The sequence below is a fragment of the Natrix helvetica genome, assembly GCF_964273705.1.
Source record: "Natrix helvetica genome assembly, chromosome: 1".
Taxonomy (NCBI): Eukaryota; Metazoa; Chordata; class Lepidosauria; order Squamata; family Natricidae; genus Natrix; species Natrix helvetica.
Window position 1 is genome coordinate 217,779,469 of NC_138548.1, and position 23,970 is coordinate 217,803,438.

The 23,970-nt window shown below is 40.2% G+C and overlaps 1 protein-coding gene across 1 annotated transcript in view; it reads right to left on the reverse strand.

Annotated features, from left to right (window-relative positions):
* Positions 1–16,858, reverse strand: part of TFCP2 (transcription factor CP2) — a 49,338-nt gene extending 32,480 nt beyond the window's left edge. Inside the window, exons 1-3 of the mRNA XM_081936261.1 lie at positions 16,726–16,858; positions 15,719–15,963; positions 542–693 (exon numbers count right to left, since the gene is read on the reverse strand). Of these exons, the coding sequence (XP_081792387.1) occupies positions 542–693; positions 15,719–15,840 (274 nt within the window). The 5' untranslated portion in view covers positions 15,841–15,963; positions 16,726–16,858. The remainder of the gene's footprint in view (positions 1–541; positions 694–15,718; positions 15,964–16,725) is intronic.
* Positions 16,859–23,970: the final 7,112 nt, after the last annotated feature.

Sequence of the window (23,970 nt, forward strand, 5' to 3'; positions counted from 1 at the left end):
AAATTAGCTGCATAAATATGCGAGGAGTGTCAAAAGATAGATGAATACGCAAAGTACCACATAAATTAAGGCCTATCGAAGTTGAGATTCATTTGACAGTAACCAAGGCTAAACTGACTGAGAGATTATAAAGTGCACATTGTTAGTCAATTGCACTGCTTTGTCAGGTATTTCTAAGCCCATGAATCACATCAAATACTCATGCCTAGGATTCTTGTATTTCCAACTATTTTTTTAAGCTTTACTGTAAAACGTTTTGAGAGTTTTACTAGACAACAGCATGTAAGAATTTCAATTCGATTAAAAAAAACTACTGTTTGTTGTTTGCCCTTCCTGTTGGAATTTTAGCCCTTCCTGTTGGAATTTTAGCCCTTCCTGTAGGAATTTTTATTAACATTAGTTTCTGTTGGAATTTAAGCCATTCCTGTTGGAATTTTTATTAACGTTAGTTTCAGCAGCCAACTTACACTGATATGAACCCAGAACCATGAAGCAGCCTTTTGCCCACCTTGTATTCTAACAAAAGAAAAATGTAGCTTACCTTGATTGAGATAGGTGAGTGTTTCATCATGAAGTTTTACAGCAGGAGAAGTGGCAGCACACAATACATACTGGAAGGGTAGAATTTTGTTCTCATTGTCAGTAGGCAAACTGGATTCTTCTTGCTTAAAGATGGGCAAGGCGAGGACATCGCTACAAAACAAATGTGTGGTCAGACCAATTATTTTTGTTTGTTTTACCCAAAGCCTTTAAAATTACAGTAAATCTCTTTGGTTGACAATTAAACAAATTATTTAGCACATTAAAATAAGAATTTCTTAAGCAGAATAAGAGAACAATACTGTATGCTGTTACATATCTAAGTTTACCATGGACAACTTCCCTATCAAATAAATTCTTTCGGGAAGGCTATATGTGTTTTAAAATGAAAATAATATTAGTTGGAAATCCAGAAACGATATTTGCTTTAGCATTGCTAAGCTGAAGGATGAGCACATTATTAGCCAATGTTAAGGCTAAACCTTTCTTAGACTTCAAAGAAAAGGCTCTCTTGGTATTCAGCCGGTTCTCTCCATTTTGGGAGAACCGGTAGCGGCGGCTAAGGGAGGCTGCGCCCACCCGCCCCAATGTAATGCGCCAGCACTGCGCATCCACAGGTGATGCACATGTGCAAACGAGGCATGTGCAAGCAAAGTGCGCGCGCGCACAAGCGCCAGTAGGGAAGGTAAGTGAACCAGTAGGGAAGGTATAAGTGAATCCCACCTCTGGTGAGATATTTGAGTTTCTTAAACAACTTTGAGAGCACTCTTATCCACTCTTCCTCAAGTTGATGCACTACTTCTACATCAACTTTCAATTCCTATAAGTTCCAGCCAGCATTTTGGGGAGCCTAAGTCCAATATATCTGGACTCTACATATATTGGACTTAGGCTCCCAAAAAATGGGGTTCACAACTTTTTCTATACCCCACACCCCTAGAACGCTTCTGATATATTCTTGCACCCCTTACAAAAGTAAATAATTCTATGCATATAACTATGCATATAACTATAATTTTGAAACTTCTAAACCCAGGTTTTCGCATCCCCCAGAATATCGTCTCGCACCCCCGGTTAGGAACCCCTGATTTAGAGAAAAGAGAAGCAATGGTAGGTAGGTTGTCAATCTACCATCCCCAAAAAAGGCAAATGTGGTTTTATAAAATGGCATAGCACTTTTGCTATGAATCCAGAGGAGATATGCATTCAAACAAGGACTAATTTTTAACCTATGAGATTTTAATGCTACAGACATGTTGAGACTTCATTTCAAATAAACAATAGATTTGACAACCTCTCAGGATAAAGACATTAGTCAAAAGACGTTTTTTCATAACCCAACTAAATGCTGCATATCGATGAACATTTATGTCTTTATTCTGAGTAAGGCATAGCAACTTGTGGGACCTAAGAAGGATGCCCCAATATTGATGCTGCTAAAAAACATAATATAAAATCCTTCCTACCCTTCAGGAAATTAATGCGGATTACTGGGAAGTTATTAAGGCTCATTATTTCTTCACCATAGTAACTATGGGTGCTTGTTTTCCAAACGTACTTTGAAGCAGTCCCACCCACAATTTCCCTACTACTAATAGTAAAAGAAAAATCTCAATTTTTCTTTTCCACCTGCCTTTAGAATCCCAGCATAATACTATAATTTGTTCTAAGCATCAGCATCCACTACAAATAGTAAGGGATCAAGAAAGCAGAACCATTTTCACAAATACATGTATGAGCAATCTGAATTCAAAAGTACTTATGTTTATATGGATGATCAAACTATACTGAAACAATGAACTGGGGGAAAAGCAAGCACATGTGCATATTTAGGGTAAAAACGCCTGGCATAACTTCCCGCACAAGCTAGAAATCAACACACAGGAAAAATAGGGTGGCCACCCTACTGGGAAGCTATGAGGGATGAGGTTGAGTAAAAAAAATTAAAAACTAATGACATTCTTTTTTTTCTGCTCTTTATTCCTTCTCAGTGTCAAATGCAATAAAGTTCTAAAAAATGATGGTAGAAAGTCACAAAAGACTTACCTATAAACACTTTTATTTACTTTTGTAGGAGAGGCAATTTTGGGTGGATCTAGTGCAAAACACTAATGCTTCCTACTATCTAAACCAGCGTACGAACGTTTTTGGCACTGAGTGCTGAAATGGGGGCGTGTGTGCGGCAGAAAGCAGAGATCAGCCACCCGGTGTGCATTCCGGGAAGATGATCTTCCAGTTTCTGGCACATGTATGCACACCGGCCATCTGGTCTTCTGGTTTCTGGCACACATGTACATGTGAAGACCAGCTGGCCAGTGCACCGGAACCTGGAAGAGCAACTGCCGACGGCTCACATGCCCAGAGAGATGGCTTTGCATGCCACTTCCGGCACGCGTGCCATAGGTTCGCCATCTAAATCTTCATTAAGAGTTACTGTTTATTTCTAAAACAACACTCTCTTTCCTTGCTGGCATGCAAGAAGTCTTGGCTCAGTACACACAAAAGCAAGACATCTCCTCTCTGGGTTTGCCATTCAAGCCAAATACAAACATATAAAAATCTGTTACTCTCTCAAATGCTATTCCTGGGGCAGAATATTTTGAGGGACAGGATCTCCTGGAAGAAAAGTAGTTCCTTCTACTATTCTTCCGGTAGGACCTACTTTTGTAAGGCTAATTTCTAAATTAAATGTACAGGTGCATACTTTCCCATTAGTCATGACTGAATGGTATACATATCTACTATGTTACTGTTTAAAATGCCCAGATGCTTGAAGTTTGAGATGGCACATTAGGCGAAACCATAATTTACTCATAATTTATAAATAAATCACAGTGACTGTATTAACTCTACAAGCAAACCCATTAAGTAAATATGTTCCTCAAGACATAATGGCTGGACCACACAAGTTAAGTGATCAGTCTATATTTAATCTTTTGAGCATAGTAAAGCTCATTTCAGGTAGGACAATGATACTTAGTTAAGACCCTATCATGCAGGACTTCCGGTTCCGGCGGCTACGGCGACAGGCAAGCCTTTGCCTGCTCCCGCTCTCCCGGTGGGCTTCCCCCGCTTCTGGGGGGGCACAGGACGCCCCGGAGAGGTGTCCTGCCGAGGGAACGGCTCGCGGAGGGTCCTGGCGTCGGCGTCGGCTGGCGGGGGCTTCTCCGCTTCGTTCTAGGCACCGGGGAGCAGTCTCGGAGGGCGCCCGTGTGCGCGCGCCTCGCCCCATGCCGATCGGAGAACGCGCTATTGAACGAAGCAGCGGCAATGTGGTGAGAGGCTTCCCTTCTCCATTCCCTCTATTTTGAATTTATGGACCTTTCAGCATTTTTTTTAAAAAAAAAAGTTAAACTTTCGGACTTTTGCTAGAGGTGCGGCTAGAGGGAGGGGGATTTCCCCCCCTCCCTTGGACAAGCGGCTTGAGAAGATTTTGCTTTCGCCCTCAGGGGAAGGAGGAGGGGGGAGAGCCAACTAATGATGCCTCACCCTCATAAAAGTGACTTTCATTGGACTTAGTTCCAGAACCTATGGGTGAACTGAGAACTTTTTGAACTTTTAAAATTTTATTATGCCTCTGAGCCCAAAGCTGGCAGGGCAAGATGGCACACTTCCGTTGTCTTCATGAACTGTGAAACCTGACTCCACCTTTAAAATTCAGGCTTCCGGTCTTTGTCTCCGAGCCACCCAGAGGAATCTCTTGTGGATTGTTCTTTTCTGAACTCTTTGGGGAAAAAATTTTCATCTATTGCTAGACTGACTAAAGAAATCCCCATCTGTTTGGATCCTCTGCCTTCTGGACTCGCCTGCCTGCTCTACTTCTCCAGCTGCCCAGTCTCTATTTTGACTGATTTCCTTGCTTTAAAAACCATGTCTCCAAAAAGACCACCTCCTGGAAAGCCTGGATTTGCTACTTCTGCCCCAACGTCTGCAACGTCTAGCCCAGCTACACAGTCAAAGATAACAGAACTGATGCAACCCAAGACTACAGAGATAGACTTTCAACAAATGCTTCAACAAATTCTACAGGGCCAGGAGGAAATTAAGAAACAGTTAAGGGAAATGAAAGATGAAATTAAACAGAACCAAGCCCAAATCTTTAAGAACTCACAGAGACTGGACCTTGTGGAGGGTGGGGTGGCGGAGGCGAGGGGGGGGGGTAGAGGCTTTACAGAAGGGGAACAAAGAACTTGACATCCAACAAATGAAAATAGAGTTTGAGAGAATGTCCTTTTATCTTAGATTTCAAAATGTAATAGAAGCAGATGGGGAAAACATAAGGGACATTATGACTAATATTTTAGCTGAATACATACACAAAGATAAACAGCAGATGGAATGGGAGATAGACCTAGCTTATAGAGTGAATTCAGCATATGCCAGAACACATAATGTACCCAGGGAGGTTCACATTAAATTCCTTAGGAAAACCACAAGAGATGAAATTCTGGGTGTGCAAAGGGGGCAAACATTGACATACTGCGACAGGGAGATAACCATTCTAAAGCAGATTCCCAAAAAAATTAGGGAAAAAAGGAAAAATTATTCGCAATTGGCGAATAAATTATACCAGAAGGGGGTGTGGTTTAGATGGTTGATGCCTGAAGGTATGCTGATATTCTGGGAGGAGACAAGAATCAGAATTAATACACCCATAGAGGCACAGGCCTTTATGGAAAAAAATAAAGCCAACCTAGAAAAAACAGAAGACACCACAACGGTCATACAGGACACGGGAGGGGCCGGAGCTCTGCCAGCGGGGGGTGAAGGGTCAACACCAAGAAAGCTCAGATCACAAAAATAAATAAGAAAATCACAATGTTATAAACAGACCGAAAGTAAAAATGAATTTATAACTAGACTATATATTATAATTATATAGATTGATTGAAAATTATTCTTTCTAGAATTAAGATGCTGATTTTTTATGATTATGTATTAAGATTTGATATTTTGATGTAACCTAGGAGTTTGGAGGGAGGGGGCGTCTGCCACATTTGCAACTGCCAAAATTTGTAATTCCACCTACCCTTTTCCACATAAATGTTTTTAAAAAAACCAATAAAACTTTTTGAAAAAAAAAAAAAGACCCTATCATGCAAATAATCTAGTCTCTTTCTCTTCTTTCTGGTAACTGGAGTACTTCTTTATATAGTTTTAACTATGCTAAGCCTTATATTAAAACTTTTTGAAACAATCGTAAATCAAAGTTCGAGGGTGCATTTGAAGAAACCTTGGAAGTTGTCAAAACAGGATTCAATGTCAACTGTGAGGCTGCTTGTCACCCGATCTAATCCAAAACTAACAAACCACATGTCTCTCAACCTTTTCATAGGGAGTTTTAAGGATTGAATCTTGGCTGTTGCCTGTATCTCCCCATCTCTTGTAAAGTACATCAACTTTCCTATCTTAAAAGGAATGCTGTTTTAAAAAATATTGATTTTCTTGGAGAATGAAATGACATATCCAATAAACACAATCTACCATTCTTTCAATAACAAAAATGATAAAGTAAACTGTATGACACTTATTTCTGGATGTAGTTGAATTTACATTGGACATCAACCACATCATAGAGTAATGATGCCTTTCTATGAATATCAATAATTAAGTTAGCAGGAGGTCACTACTATATTACAGCTCTGCTTGGTGCACATCTTAATTTCATTTTTAAGAATAAATTAGGAATTGGAACTAAATTATTTGTACAAAATATATACATCTTATATTCTATTATATTGCTCTGGCCAAACATGTGGGTACTCCTACTAGGTAAATCTTTGCTACTCTCAATTTTTTCCTTCATCCCAGATACATAATTACTTTAAAATGTGAATTAAAAATTAATCTGGTCAGCAATAATCAAGGTAATACCAGTAAATGGTATCAAAAGATTGAAACGTAAAACCAGTTTCTATATAGTTCTTTTCCCAGCACAGCTCTGCATGGCAAACAGCAGCAGCATAATTTGTAGAAACCATAACGTTTCCATGATTATCCAAAATGAGAAGTCATGTAGTATGTTTTCACATAATTTATCAGAAGCGCCACAATAAGCTTTTCTTACTATTTTTTAAACATATTATTAAGTTAGCAAAGATCAGACCGATGACTGATTATGGCTAGGACAAGAATTATGAAGGACATATGTACATATATGTTTCAAAGCAATAAGCAATCCCACTTGCTGTAAAATAAAATGAATGACATAAAAGTTACTTCCAAGATAATAAAACTTGGTTCAGACAAAGTACATGTTTTTCTCCTTGAAATGAAGCAAAATTTTCTGAATAGCAGGCCTTATTTTATCAAAACCGCTCACCTCTTACTATCCCAATGAGCTGCATTTCTGGAACTTGACCATGAAGTTCTACATGCATCTTCTCCCAAATGTCCCACCACTTTTAATGGTATTATTCTCAGGACAATGCATATTGCATTACCTTTAAGGTCATTATAATGAAATATATGAAGATAAGTCCTTTCACTGTAACATTAGTCTTTGCTACTGTCCCATGATAGTAATGTGTTAGTACATTATATAATAATATGTAAATATAAATGGGATTCTTCAATTGGGGTTCAATTGATCATATTTTGTATTGTGAATCTAAATTAATATGTTGCCAACTCATTCAGTCTAAATTATGGATTAGAGATAGTTCTGCAGAGTTCACAACTTTCTCTCACCACTATAGATTTCAGGCTCTTTTCATAATTTTGAATTCTTGCTATGTTTTTAAATTAATAGAATCTTAAGTAGACTATACAGGTAGCCCTCGACTTTCGACAATAACTGAGCCCAAAATTTCTGTTGCTAAGAGACAGTTAAGTGCCCCATTTTATGATTTTTCGTGCCACAGTTGTTAAGTGAATCATTGCAGTTGTTAAGTTAGTGGTATGGTTGTTAGGTGAATCTGGCTTCCCCATTGACTTTGCTTGACAGGAGGTCAGAAAAGGTGATCACGTGACCCCAGGACACTGCAATAGTCATAAATATGAGTCAGTTTCAAAGTATCTGAATTTTGATCATGTGACCAGAGGATCCATAAGTGTAAAAATGGTCATAAGTCATTTTTTTCAGCAATGTTGTAACTTCCACGAGACACTAAATGAGCTGTTGTAATCAAGGATTATTTATATCAACATATGAAATTAAAATTCCTTTTGCTATAGCTGTCTCCAACCATGAAAAGCATGTGAGGCATCTGGCCGCAATTTTCACAACCCTTGTTTTATAATCTTACAGAATTCTTTTGTTTAGCACTTTCCCCACTCCATATAAATTTATTGACACTGCCTTGCCATTCTTCCAAAGTTCTCTCAGAAATTCTGACTAGGCAATTGAAATGGATCATTTATCTTGGGTAAAACATTCATTTGAATGATTGCAATCGATCTTAATCAAGACAGTTTTAGGTTCTTCCACCTTTCAAGATCCTTTTTAATCTTTTGCCATAATTTGACAGTTATTCTGACAAGTTTCTTGATTGTTTCCTATTGAGTGCAAACTAAATTATTTTGCTGAGTGGGCTAACAACCAGATTTTTTTTTTGTAGAAAATTCCTTCTTGTGTTAAAAATCTTTAAATTATTTTCATTTACTGAACACCAATTTTATATTCAAAATATCCTCATTTATGGATTATGTTCATTAGTCTCTTTTTTGCCATTTGTGGTTCTGTAAGAATTAACATTACATCCTCTAGATAAATATTTATGCTTATATTGTTGTCCATGGATTTTGAGGCTTGTTATTTGTTGTTTGTCACCTCTTTTTTTCCGCCAATATTTCCAATCAAAATCAAAGAGAATCTTTGCCTTGTTCCTGTACTGACTTAAAAAATCTGCTGACGGCACTCCCTGAGCTGTAAACTTCACTTTTTGCCATTAATATATACTTTTAACTGAAGCTTGAAATTTTCTCTGGGATCCATTTTATTCAGAACCCGCTGGCATGAAGAGCCATGGCAAATTATTAAAGGCTTTTTCTGCATCTAAGAAAATTAGGCCAGCTTTCTTTTTTTATTTTGTATGTTCTGTGGCATTGATTATGGCTCTTCTGTTGTCCTTTATATTTTTCTTGAGGAACGAAAGTCAGTCTGCATAATGCCTGAAATACATTTCTATCAGTTAACATTGTAGGAAAAAACTTATAACCTAATCTTATAACTATATGTAACAAGAAAATTGGTCTACTGAATATGATTGTGATTTTTCAGGGTAATTTTCTTCTTTATAAATGAGAATTATATGAACTCCCCCCCACCGCCTCTCTATTAGAGGTATTACCTTTGTTTCTATAATTCTATTATATTTGCAGATACTCTGATAGCTCAGTATTAGAAAGAATTCAAAGAAGAACTATCAGACCATGTGAGTCTGGTGTTTTTCGTAATTTCTTTCATTACAGTTTTTGTTTTTTGAACAGCTATAGGTATACTTAATATTTGCCTACACTGGTCATTGTATTATTTGATGAACAACTTCTTGATATACTACAGGTAAAACTCGAAAAATTAGAATATCGTGCAAACATTTATTTATTTCTATAATGCAACTTAAAAGGTGAAACTAATATATGAGATAGACTCATTACATGCAAAGCAAGATAGTTCAAGCTGTGATTTGTCATAATTGTGATGATTATGGCTTACAGCTCATGAAAATCCCAAATCCACCATCTCAGAAAATTAGAATATTGCATTCAATCAAAACAAGGATTGAACATAGAACAATATCGGACCTCTGAAAAGTATAAGCATGCATATGTACTCAGTACTTGGTTTGGGCCCCTTTTGCAGCAATTACTGCCTCAATGCGGCATGGCATGGAAGCTATCATCCTGTGGCACTGCTGAGGTGTTATGGAAGACCAGGATGCTTCAATAGCTGCCTCTTCTGCATTGTTCGGTCTCGTGTCTCTCATCTTTCTCTTGGCAATGCCCCATAGATTTTCTATGGGGTTCAGGTCAGGCGAGTTTGCTGGCCAATCAAGCACAGTAATCCCACAGTCATTGAATCAGGTTTTGGTGCTTTTGGCAGTGTGGGCAGGTGCCAAGTCCTGCTGGAAAATAAAGTCAGCATCCCCATAAAGATCGTCTGTGGAAGGAAGCATGAAGTGCTCCAAAATCTCCTGGTAGATGGCTGCGTTGACCCTGGACTTAATGGAGTACAGTGGACCAACACCAGCAGATGACATGGCTCCCCAAATCAACACAGATTGTGAAAACTTCACACTGGACTTCAAGCATCTTGCAGTGTGTGCCTCTCCATTCTTCCTCCATACTCTGGGTCCTTGGTTTCCAAATGAGATGCAAAAGTTGTTCTCATTAGAAAAGAGGACTTTGGACCACTGAGCAACAGACCAGGTCTGTTTTTCTTTAGCCCAGGTAAGACGCTTCTGACGTTGTTTGTTGTTCAGGAGCAGCTTGACAAGAGGAATACGACATTTGAAGCCCATGTCCAGGATCCGTCTGTGTGTGGTGGCTCTTGATGCACTGACTCCAGTCTCAGTCCACTCCTTGTGAAAGGTCCCAACACTTTTGAATGGCCTTTTCCTGACAATCCTCTCCAGGCTGCGGTCAACACTGTTGCTTGTGCATCTTTTTCTTCCATACTTTTCCTTTCCACATAACTTTCTATTAATGTGCTTTGATACAGCACTTTGGGAACATCCAACTTCTTTTGCAATGACCTTTTGAGGCTTTCCCTCCTTATGGAGAGTGTCAATAATGGTTTTCTGCACAACTGTCAGGTCAGCAGTCTTTCCCATGATTGTGATTCCTACTGAACCAGACTGACAGACCATTTAAAGGCTCAGGAACCCTTTGCAGGTGTTATGGCTTAATTAGCTGATTAGAACTGGGCACTTTAGCCTAGAATATTACACCTTTTCACAATATTCTAATTTTCTGAGATTGTGGATTTGGGGTTTTCTTGAGCTGTAAGCCATAAACATCACAATTATGACAAATCACGGCTTGAATTATCTTGCTTTGCATGTAATGAGTCTATCTCATATATTAGTTTCACCTTTTAAGTTGCATTACTGAAATAAATGAACTTTTGCACGATATTCTAATTTTTCAAGTTTCACATGTATATTTATTTATAGCAATTCCATCAACACTGCTCTTAGAGCATAATTCGTCAAAGAAAGCTGCTAATTGAGGGTGAAGGTTAGGATACCCTTAACTCCGCTGAAGGTGTTATCTAGCCTGGTAACAAAACATTTGGAAACCAACCCACAAGCTTGGGAGAATAAACCCTCACCCTCATCCTATACCCGAGGCACAGATATTTGCCACTATTGCAAAGCTGCTCATTCTCCTGTTACTTCTGATCTTCAGTGTAACAATTTGGATCCTTTTTAAATTACTAATATTCTTTGAGTTTCTTTTCTTTTTTTAGTTAATAAGCTAATAATTTCCCAGATTTTATTTACATGTTCAAAATTCTTCTATTTGGCAAATTTTATCTTCTCTCTTTGTTTCTATTAGATTTAATTGCAGTTTAGTTTCTTACAATTCTTTCATTAATTGTCTGTTGGTTTTAATGTTTTTGTTATAGTTCTCTGATTCTTGTAGAACAATAGCAATTTTGATGTCATTGCATTACCTATCAGCTGCCTTCCAGATTTAACCGAAATCGCTGATTATTTCTTCTATAGCTATGCATAATATGGCTTTGAGATACAGAGTAGTACTTAATAGTTTGTGAACCTTTTTGGATTTTTAATGTTTCTGCATAAACATGACCTAAAGGTGATTTATTTTCCACAAAGGTATTTATATTAGATAAGCAGAAAATCCAATGAAACCATTGAGTCAAAACACTTAAAAATATATAGCCTTGGATCATTTTCCTCAATAAAGAAACAAACCTTTTTGACTCATTTGTTTTTATTTAGTTCAGCTTATTTAGTTTTAGGACTTATGTCGGGAACATATGTTTTAGATTATATTTATGCACAAATATTGAGAATTCAAAAGGGTATACAAACTTTTGAGTACTACTGCATTTGATTTTAACGTTTTTGTTACCCTAATACATTTGTTGAAGAAAAACAAATGCGCATAGAACAGGGATGTCAAATTCGAATTCATTGGCTGCATCAGGGTTGTATTTGACCTCAGGGAGTATGTGGCCAGCTTGACGTCCCTCAAGTTGGGGACACCTGTGATGGATCACATGGGGCTGAGACAATCCTGCAGACCTCTGCAGGAGCTCCATTTTCACTGTCAGAGGCACAACAGGCCGGTCCTTCGCTGTTTCTAGGGCAGCCCTGCAGACCAGATCTAAGCACCCGGTGGGCTAGATTTGGCCCACGGGCCTTGAGTTTGACACCCCTGGTATAGAAGAGAGAAACCTCTGTTTGCATGTCCTATGGATGCCTATCTATTCTTTTAGAAGTTAGTATGGAGAAAATAAACCTAACAAATAAAAATGAAGTTGCACCAGAGGTGGTATTCAGCAGGTTCTGACCAGTCCTGGAGAACCGGTAGTGGAAATTTTGAGTAGTTTAGAGAACCAGTAAATACCATCTCTGACTGGCCCCACCCCCATCTATTCTCTGCCTCCTGAGTCCCAGCTGATCAGGAGGGAATGGGGATTTTGCAGTAACCTTCCCCTGCCACGCCCACCAAGCCATGCCCCCAGAACCTGTAGTAAAAAACATTTGAATCCCACTGAGTTGCACCAATTTCTTCCCTGTTGTTGGACATGATCATGATCAACCCCAGTTCATCTTTTTGCTTAATCCCATCAGACCTAATCTAACCCTCTCTGTCCCCTGCAATCCCATCAAAGTAAAGAACAAAAGCTTCCTCACCAGCTCATGTATAGCCCAAGGGCAGCTCTTACAAGGAAACTGCAACATAGCAATCATTCCATCTTCTATCAACCAATGACTTCAAAATTCCATCTCCTTCACAATGAACTTCTGCTGCCCTTCTGAAAGGCCCATTTTGCCAAACAAACAAAAACCGTGTCCCAAATACACTAACAAAAATCTGCCTAAAGATAAAAGGTTCCTCTCGCACATATGTGCTAGTCGTTCCTGACTCTAGGGGGCGGTACCCATCTCCGTTTCAAAGCCGAAGAGCCAGCGCTGTCCGAAGATGTCTCTGTGGTCATGTGGCTGGCATGATTAAACACCAAAGCAGAGGTGGGTTCCTGCCAGTTCTAACCTCTTCTATAGAAGAGGTTCCACAAATCTACAGTGCCGTTTAGAACCGATTCCAGCTCCCTCCCCCTGCCCGTCCGCACATCATCAAGATGAAGAGTGAGAGGAGGAATTCTGGGAGTTGAAGTCCACAAGTCTTAAAGCTGTCAAGTTTGAACACCCTAGGTTTTTTTTTCTAAAGGGTTAGGGGTACAAGGGTCTTGTAACCTGACAGCTTTCAGACTTGCGTGCTTCAAATGCCAGAGTTTCTGAGCCAACATTTTGGTTGCTAAGCAAGAGCGCTGTTAAGTGAGTTTCACCACATTTTACAAATTGGCCACGCCCACCCAGTCACATGACTGCCAAGCCACTCCCACTCAGTCACATGGCCAGCAAGCCACTCCCACAAAGCAGGCCATACCTACAGAAAAGGTTCTAAAAAAAATTGAAACCCACCACTGCACCAAAGGTGCACGGAACGCTGTTATCTTCCCACCAAACGTGGTCCCTATTTTTCTACTTGCATTTTTACATGCTTTCAAACTGCTAGTTGGCAGAAGTTGGGACAAGTAACGGAAGCTCACTCCATTATGCGGCACTAGGGATTCAAACTGCTGAACTGCCGACTTTCTGAGTGACAAGCTCAGCGTCTTAGCCACTGAACCACCAGGTCCCTACCAATCTGCTTAGCTATTCCAAATTAACTAGCAAGTCAGATCCTTGGATTTCCCACCTTGAAGCCCTATAAACATCTTTGCTTTTCCATTGTACAGTCTCTCTTTCTTGTAAAGCAGACATCCAATGATTGTTGCAATAAACATGGATCTTCCCAAAGTTGTATTCCTTCTTCAGACTGAATCCATAACAGCTTAGCTTTTCCAACAGAATACATTTTGAAAGACTTTCTTTTACAGTTATCAATCTAAACACCAGCCTGTAGAAGCAAATTCTTACATGGACATATACTGTAATAAAATCAGACTTTTTCAAAATCTATGTCCTTCTTGGCGGGGTCATATATATCGCATGGTATAAACCAGTTACACAGGAACTTTTATGGTATTTTGGAAGCAGCCTGATTTCTGTTGTAAAACTGCAGATATGCAAGTCCAGGATGGCAGCTGTAGATATCACAAAGCTTACACCTTCCTTAGTAAACTCCTTTTTTTAGTGTATGTGAGTGGAACTTTAATCTTTACTTTTCCTGGATTCAGTGCAAGTACATGGCACGAATTATCTAATCAACCAGAATAGATAATGACAACAACCTAAGACATGACCTTGCAGATATGCAAAAAACTGAGAGATGGAATGTCAGGTTTACAAAGTTCTAAGTCTGCGGCTTATTTTTTGTTGGACAATAATGCATTTAGTAAAATTAAAAGTTTTGCCTAATGCGAAAACAGAGTTTGAAAAAGGCACAAAAATGTTCAGTTAAATCTAGGAATAAACACGGAACATCCATTTCCATTCAGTAATTGAATTATATTTTAGGACAATAAAGCAAAATTTGAAATAATAGCTTGTCATCTTCTTGACTTTAGAATTATAAGCCAGTATTGCTACTAACCTTAAAATAAATGGCTTATTTAACCAAACTGACTATATTATTGTTCAGCACAACATGTGCATCCAACTAATACAGATAACAGTTTAATTACCAGCACACCAACAATCAAAGGGACATTAAGCTTTGGCTTCTGTGCAATAAATTAGCACATCATTCAATATTAACACTATAATGTTTATTATGTTTTTTCTCCTATATTTATAGTTAATGGTTTCATTTCTTTTTTTACTGTTAACATTTTTATATTAACATTTTAGTTCATTCTGATATTGTTTTATCAATGGAAACAAACCCTATAAATATAAATTAAGGGAACAAAAAAACCCTGACTTATGAGGTTTAAATGTCGATATTACTTCATAATAAAAAAAAACAGCTGACATGCTCTCCCTTCTTTAAATAGTTTTGCTCAACAGGACTTCAGGTTTCCTCTATTTAAAAAAGTTAGGAAGCCATATACTAAATTAAATAAGAACTCCTTTAGTTACGAAGCATTTTAATTTGGTTATTTATGCAATAAAAGTATGTAGGAAAGAGCAGGTTTACTCTGTTACGTGCTCCATAAACCTTTCACCAGTACACACCTTTGAAGCAAGAGTTTGTTCTATGCAATTTTACAAGTGCATTAAGACATCTTGAGAAAAGAAGTACAAGGTAACCATTCAAAATTAAGAGAAAATATTTGTTTTTCAACCAGATTTATTGCCAATGTGTTTAATTACTTCAAATATGAGGCCGAACTCGAATCAAGACAAAAGTTTCCAAGTTTATTCATCATATAATATGGCAATTTTTTCATCTCCTAGAATACCGTATTACAAATCTATACATACAACAGGGGGCCCCAATCTCCGGGCCGTGGTCCAGTAATGGGCCACAGCCCATTTGCCCACCACTCGCACAAATGGACCTGCACACACGCACGCCTGCTTCTTGCACAGAACCATTTCCTCTAACATCTCCTCCCCCGCCCCCCAGTCCACAAAGCTGGAAAGTTTGGGGACCACTTTATTACAAGAAACCCTATCGTGCTACAAACACTTTGGCAGGGTCAACTTTGAAACACAGCAGTGAATGCAATGTGCAACTCTTCCACCGTTTTAAAGGGCATGCAACACTTTCCACACATCCACCAATCACTACATGTTGCAAACAGGGAATGCCACAGGTTCTACATCAACAACTAGATCAGATGCTTCACACTTTGTATAGCCAAGTGTGAAGTATCTGATCCAGTTGGTTATAGGATGTAGAACCCATGGCATTCCCTGTTTGCACCATGTAGTGATTGGTGGATGTTTGAGCATATTTGCTCTAACTACACCTCTTCCACCTGATATCACTCAGAACATTCCCAGCCCAATCTTTTTAGGTGCAGCATTTCCCCATCCCTTAAAAGCTCTCTGGAAAAAAAAAATGGGCAAAAGCACCTCCCTTGACTTACCTCATACTGTATGCACCAGCACCTAGCTCTTGGCCAATGCCAGAAAGGCTGGCATCAAAATCCTGAACTAGGCCTGACTCGATGACTTCATCCGCTAAGGGCAGCTTCAGAGCCCAAGCCATTTTTGAAGAGGTTTCAGCAGCTGGTTAGCTAAGGATAGAGAAGCAACTCCTCCAGAATCTCCCAAGGCACACTAGGATGCCGCCGTCGGGGCTCCGGCCACCATGCCCACTCCAGAACCACCTCTTTAAGACAAAACAAAATACCAAAAAACCCAGTTAAGATGCACAAGGCGTGGGAGACCTTCCTTCCCCAACACATGCAGTTCCCTTAGGTGCTGCAGCTGCCCCTTATCGCGGTGTTTGTAAACAAGCCCTACTAACACCCCCCTTACTCCTCAAAAAAAAAAAAAAAACTCCTTTTAAAAAGTTTTTGCAAGGGCTCAGTCTGCTTCCAATAAGGACGGGGAGCCAGGTTTGCTCTCCAATGGCCCTCCTCCAGATTTCCGCTTCTCTTGGATTGCAAAGCGGTTGCAGCCCTCCGTAAAGAGAGAACTCCCCACCAACCCCAAGTAAGCAAAGGCACCGGGACCCCTTTTGACAACTTCCCTCCCAAGTCGGCCATCTCGGCGGATCTCGCCCGGTTCTACTCAAGAGGAGCCCCGCACCAACGAGGAGGGCGTCCGATCGATCACACGTCCCACCCACCACCCACCACCGTCTCTACAGCCAGCCCGGTGATCTGAATTACCAACCATGCCGGGACTCCGGCAAACAGACCCTTCCTACTCCCGAGGCCCCGAAACCACCCACGCTTCCGGGCAGCACCATTGCTCTCCATCCGACCCCTGCCTTTTGCATGCACCTATTCTGCCTAGGCTTCTCTAGTGTTCCAGCCCAGCAACAAACAAACAAACAAAAAACACCCCAGCGCAGCAAGGTTCCGCTCTAAAGGAGCGTGGGAACGGCCTCCCTCCAGCCCGGCAGCCCCCAAAGCAAACTAGGCACCTTCTCTCCCCCAGCCCCGAGATCCACTCAACATGGAGGCGGACGGGAAAAAAAAAGAAGAAGAGGACGCCGCTACATGCAGCAGCCCAGCCGGGCTACCGCGCCGGTCCCCGCCCCCTCCCTCGGCTGCCGAAGCCAATCGGAGCTCTCCTTCCCGCCCCTTCTTCCGCTTGCCCAATCGAATCGTGAGAGTGAAGCACCGTTTCCCTCCCCCCCTTGCTTTCCCGGCCGAGCCATAGCCTTGCGGAGATGAAGTAAGGAGAAGGGGCGGGACTTGCCGAGGTTCCTTAGAAGCTTGTTTTTAGAAGCCTGGGCAGGATAGATGGTGGGGGTGGGGGGAATAGGCGAGGTTGATGGGGCAGCGGCATCCTGCATTAAGCGAAAGTCAGCCAAAGCAGCCGGACGGCGAGTGTTCTGTGGGAATACTTCCCTAAACTTAGCATATGATTATGGAGCCTCAAGTCCAGTGGTGTATTAACCATTAAGCAAACTAAGCACGTGCTTAGGGCACCAGGCCAAAAGGGCACCACAAAGTTTGTGGTGTATGTGCAAAGCGGGGGGGGGGGGCACCAAGATTTGTCAGTGCTTAGGGCACCTGTGAGCCTTAATCCGCCACTGCTTACGTCTAGTGGCACTTAAGTATGTTTAATGACGCGATCCAAAGAAAACATGAAAGCCAAGTTTGGTGTAACGTTAACTTTAACAGGCACTAGCCTAGAAACCAGGAGATTTGGGTTCTACTTCTACCCGAGGCATGAAGCCAGCTATGTGATCTTGGGCCAGTCACTTTTTTCAGCCCCTTAAGGAAGGAGCCAATGGCATACTACTTTTGAAATCTTTCCTAGAAAACTGTAATGACTTGACTAGGCACCTGTCAGGAATCAAATTTGAAGGGACCCCCTTCAAGAATAAAAGCTCATCCTTAGGTTTGAGACTTATAATTTTAGGCACATTTATTTTAGACTATTATTTTATTTATTTCATTTATTTTAGACTATTAAAAATTATTTATTTGAGAGACGTGGTGGCTCAGCGGTTAAGACGCTGAGCTTGTTGATCAGAAAGGTCGGCAGTTTGGCGGTTTGAATCCCTAGCGCTGCGTAACCAAGTGAGCTCCCATTACTTCTCCCAGCTTCTGCCAACCTAGCAGTTTGAAAGCATGCAAAAATGCAAGTAGAAAAATAGGGACCACTTTGGTGGGAAAGTAACAGGGTTCGGAGCGCATTCGACATTTAGTCAAGCCGGCCACATGACCATGGAGACGTCTTCAGACAGCGCTGGTTCTTTGGTTTTGAAACGGAGATGAGCACCGCCCCCTAGAGTCGGGAATGACTAGCACATATGTGTGAGGGAACCTTTACCTTTTATTTTAGACTAGACTAAAGGAAGACCTATTTATATTATGGAGAGGGTTTTTTTGGGGGGGCAAGCAGTACCCATGGGTCATGTCCATTCATGTGTATCTTGCTTGTTTGGCATATTCATTGGTTGATTTGATTTGCGTTTGAATATTCATTCTGCTTTTGTTTTTGAAAAAAAGTGAGGAAAAAGGCATATGTTTTTGTGAGGTGCAGTTTTCAGAAAGTCATGCCGTATTTTTGTTGCTTTTAAAATAGTTGAAAAGCCCTTCCCCATTTATGCCTAACCAAAGCATTTATGCTCTGATAAAATCTCTTCTACATAGCCTTTGTCCCAACCCCCATCCTATAGAATGAAACTGCCTGAGGCTGTGTTTAGCTGCACCTGTGTAAAATTGCATTTTTATGCTTGTTTTGACAACATCCAGCAGCACTCTCCAGGCGTATGAAATCTGTTCGGCTTTGTCACCTATTATTTGTGAAGGAGGTTCCTTAAATCATCTCTTAGTGAAGAGGATATGGATCAGCCATGAGATAGTGGGTTTCATAACAGCATGGCTTTCAACTGACTAAAGCAAGGGTCTCCAACCTTGGCAACTTTAAGACGTGTGGACTTCAACTCCCAGAATTCCTCAGCCAACTGGCTGAGGAATTCTGGGAGTTGAAGTCCACACGTCTTAAAGTTGCCAAGGTTGGAGACCCCTGGACTAAAGGATGGTTAGAGAGAAATTCAGCTCAAATGTAGGCGTGCGAGCCAACCACAGAAAGAATTCTGAAATGTTTATTGACAAGTGTTGTTTTTGTGCTGCTCTTATGTGTAGGAAAGTTCTCTCTAAACGCACCCCTAGACTTACACTCAGATCTTTCCTAATAGCCCTGCTGTTTTCAAGTGTTCAAACCATTTTGCACTTATCAGATAACGTTTGTCCTGGCAACAATTCCTTGAGTCAGAGAACTGAAACGGAGAGGATTAATTGCTTGAGGGCATGACGTTCATGGCAAGACACTGTTCTCAATTTTATTATATTGATAACATCAGTCGGTGAGATGAAATGAGAGATAAGTGGCTGGTTTCCAAATGTGGGTCTTTTGATGGTTTGGCACCTCCTTCATCAATCTGAAGCTTATTCTTCCATGGTCATTGACACAATGCTGCCACCATCAGGTTGTAGCATGGTCCCATCTTCATTAGTCCTTGGTGAAGGCAAAAGGAGATATATATCTATCGTATTGGGAAAAACATTGAGAACTGGGTTTCAAAAAGTTCCAAATCAGACACTCACGATAAGCAGAAATGTGGCACTTATAATCCTTTATTCTTCTCCAGTTTGTGAGAATACATAGTGCTTTGTGCAATGTTTCAGTAGGAACAACTGCAATCTTCCCCTCTTCTTCCCTCTTCACCCAATACAGCTCATTTATTAGCCTTCTCTGGGTTTTTTTTGTCAAGTAGTTACACACCCCTCTGTCACCCATATTGATTATGCCAAATATAATCAATAATCAATAAGAGCATAAGAAAAGCAACATACAGTATAGCGCATGGAAAAAATACGGTACATTATTGGATCAGAGCAAGTAATACTGTTTTTTAATAAGGTAAAGGTTCCCCTCGCATATGTGCTAGTTGTTCCTGACTCTATGAGGCGGTGTTCATCTCCGTTTCAAAGCCGAAGAGCCAGTGCTGTCCAAAGATGTCTCTGTGGTCATGTAGCTGGCATGACTAAACGCCAAAGGCACACGGAACACTGTTACCTTCCCACCAAAGGTGGTCCCTATTTTTCTACTTGCATTTGTATGTGCTTTCTAACTGCTAGGTTGGCAGAAGCTGGGAGAAGTAACGGGAGCTCACTCCGTTACGCGGCACTAGAGATTCGAACCACTGAACTGCTGACTTTCTGATCAACACGCTCAGCGTCTTAGCTACTGAGCCATCACGTCCCTAATAATAATAGTCACTATTTTTTAAGTGTGACTAGCAAAAAGAGTAGTCCACAGGCATTAATACCTAATACAGGCAGTCCTTGATTTACAAAGTTCATTTAGTGACCATTTGAAGTTACAACAGCGCTGAAAAAAGCGTTTATGATACTTTTTCACATTTACAACCATTGCCACATCCCTATGGTCAGTGAGCAAAATTCAGACACTTGGCAATGGACTCATATTTATGATAGTTGCATTGTCCCGGAATTACATGATACCCTTTTGCAACCTTCTGACATGCAAAGTCAATAGGGAAGCCAGATTCACTGAACAACTGTGTTGCTAACTTAACAATTTAACAAGCAGTGATTCACTTGACAAATATGGCAAGAAAGGTTGTAACATGCGGTGAAACTCACTTGGCAAATGTCTCACTTAGCAACAGAAATTTTGGGCTCAATTGTGGTCGTAAGTCAAGGACTATCTGTATTTGTATTTCTCTACTGAATATAGACTAATCTACTCAAAGCTTATGCCCTATATATAATTTATCCAATCTTGTAAAAAAAATGCAAGAGGTTAGATATGGTGTGACTAAGAATATTTCTTTCCTATACCGAACTTTGTTTCTGCTGGTTTCATTTTGTTATTTCTTTTAAGTTATAATGCTTGGCTATTTTTTATTAATTGCTAATTAATCAGAGAGCATCCTGTGAAAAGATTGAGTGTTTTTCCCCCCTAATACAATAGTCGCCACAAACATTTCTTGTAGTACAGTAGTAGTGAATGCTTCCTATTCATTATAAAGATGTACTTTTTTAATGACTTCAAATGTATTGCCATTTAATTGTAAATATTGATAGTTGTAAATACTGGAATTACTATTACAAAGAAAAGGAAGGGGGAAATGTTTTTTTTCTCTCTATGCCACTCACAGGGAACAGGATTGAAGATTGTAGTTGTAGAGAATTGCACCGATGACCTTGGAGAAGGTATGCAAAGTCAGTTAGCAAAACATGAACTCAGCCCAGAAAACAAGATAGAGTGGAGAAACGTAAAGTGATCCTGCTCTGACTCATTTTGATATAAAGCTGAGGGAAAGGAAAACCTTCACAGGGTGTCGAGATTCTGGTATTACGGCCTTCGTCGATGAAATAGAATTCTAGTATTTTTTTTGTGCAGCACATTTTCTGACCTGACATATTTTGGGAGTTGATAGTAATCTGTCATCTCTCTTCTTCCCACTCTATTATAAATCTCCAAAGATTTGATAGCTCAGTCTGAAACATGTCCATTTAAAAATGAGCAATACTGAAACCAGTGGAATTTATTCCCAGGGAACTTTGGGGTGGCTGAGCAAAATAACTTCATCTCAAAGTATCTAAAGTATAAAATGTATGAGCTTGAGATCCATAGATGTAATCCTTTCCCACTGCCTAGCTGATCACCATAGTGCAGGGGTGTCCAAACTTGGGAACTTTAAGACTTGTGGACTTCAACTCCCAGAATTCCCCAGCCAGCATGGCTGGCTGGGGAATTCTGGGAGTTGAAGTCCACAAGTCTTAAAGTTCCCAAGTTTGGACACCCCTGCCATAGTGGGTGGATCATAAGGAAATAGACCACCCAATTCCTGCTGCCATTGGTGACAAGTCTATGGTGTGGCTGTTGAAGACAGCTTGTTTATTGCTTGGAAGAGACTGTAATACCGCCTTCTGTTTGCTATTGACAACAGGAACCCAGTGATCTGCATCAGATCATTGGTATGTGGAGAAATGGACGAGAGGAAGATAAGGAAGTTTACCTATGGTGTGCATGTCTGTGAAGGGATCTTTGTATGCTTCTTGTGGGCTCCTCGGTCATCTGTTACATACTCTTGAGTGTATAAAATGGCTGTAGTTCTATACCAGTCTCCAGGCAGATGTCCCAAAGACCTTGGGATTTTTCTGAATTTCCTTTCAGAACCTGATGAGTTCGGATCCTGATAAAGCAGGGGTCAGCAAACTGCAGCTCTGGAGCTGCATGCGGCTCTTTCATCCCTCTGCTGAGGCTCCCTGTCGCTCAAAATATGTGTCACAACCGCCAATGTGTGATATCCGCCAGCATACAATTCATTGGGCTTTTCGACCCCCAGTAGGCCAACCATGGATAAATCCAAGAAAAGTTTCAGAAGAAAACAGAACACTTAATTCAACTACATCAGGGGTGTCCAAACTTGGCAACTTTAAGACTTGTGGACTTCAACTCCCAGAATTCTGGGAGTTGAAGTCCACAAGTCTTAAGGTTGCCAAGTTTGGACACCCCTGAACTACATAGACTAGTTCTGGGGCCGTTCAGGAAATAGTCAAGCACAGGGTTTTGTGGCTCCTGGTGTTTTCTTTTCTGTGGGAAACAGGTCCAAATGGCCCTTTGAGTGTTTAAGGTTGCTGACCCCCAAGACAGTGCAGCCCTGGAAATCTGTTCCTACCAAGCGAAGTGAGGGCTTCACAGCACTGAGGGCTTCACAGCACAGCTCTTTTCAACATTGGCAATATCAAAAAAGACTAAAAGGAAGTTGGGCTAAGGCAGTTGTGAAGCCAACCACTGCCACCGTGTGCATTCAGGGTCCTCATACATTGTGCAAGTCTTGGCATAAGGAACTGAGGGAAGGAACAATTACCTTGTACTATCAGGCAATGCAATTCTCTGAGCGGGGGAACAAGAATGGATGTTTGCCAAATACTGCATTCCAAGAAAGGACAGCAAGTGCCTCCTGAAACCAAGAGAAAGTTAGGGTAAACAGCATCAAGGAGGATCCGCCATAATGTATCTATGGACACAAAGTTTATTAATGTATGTCTACATTCTGTTTCCAAGATTCTACTTTTTTTCCCCTTGCAAAGTATCTGACTAAAAAAGAATTTATGAGAATCTAGCTTTTTTTGGGATAGGCGGCTTGACACATTTCTCTGAAAGAACATATTTTGTTTTCTTCCAGTTTCCAACCATAAAACGAGATACGTGTTAGTCTAGACTAGTATTTATGCCTTGTAAAAGATGCATACCTTATAGTATGTACAACTTCTACTAACCTTTACATCAATACAATAATCCGTATGCTAGGAACTATTACAGAAGGATAATGGGTGGGCTGTACCAGGTGAAGGGGAGGAGAATATTACATTTGTATTATATTATGCTTTCTGTTTATGACATTCGATGTTTTAAAAAATGTTTAAAAGTTTGAGGTGCAATGTGCCTCCTCTCAACTACCATATTTTTTGGAGTATAAGACGCACCCTCCCCCCCTTCAAAATCATGGTGTGTCTAATTCATGGTGTGTCTTATAGTTGTAAAAATACGGTATCCTTTAAAGTTCAAATCTTCTTTGCTTTTTCCTTCCTCCATTTTACTCTTTACCATCACATCATATTCCTAGAATTTCATTATTGGTAACCCACACATTTTTACATGCAATTTTAAGGAAGGGAAATCTTTGTAGATGCAAATGTAGAAAAATGATTGCAAAGGTAAAATAAAATTGCTGGTTTGTCAACATACACTTTGCTAATAATTGAAAGACTGCATATTGATCAAATTCATTGGAGCAGATCCAGTTCCATATTTTTTCCAAGAACGTCCTTCCACACTATAAAGCTGCCATGCAATTTACCCATACCAATGAAATCTAAAACTTGGTCAAGATGTGCTAGAGGTAAAAATTTCAAAAATCTGCAGGATGTAAACGAATTTGAGAAAAAATTAAAATCTTGCTTTCAAAATTCGATTTTGACAATCCTTTTTAATACAAACCTAAAATATTACTTTTAAGGCAATCAAAACAGCAGCTTGCTAAATGCAACTTTTTACATCCCTTCCCCCACCTTAATATTCCCAAATTGAGTGATTTAAATTAAAAACAAAAAACAGGTGTTTTGCACACACAAAAATTGGAAGAGTGAAGTGGAGAATACATACCCCTTTC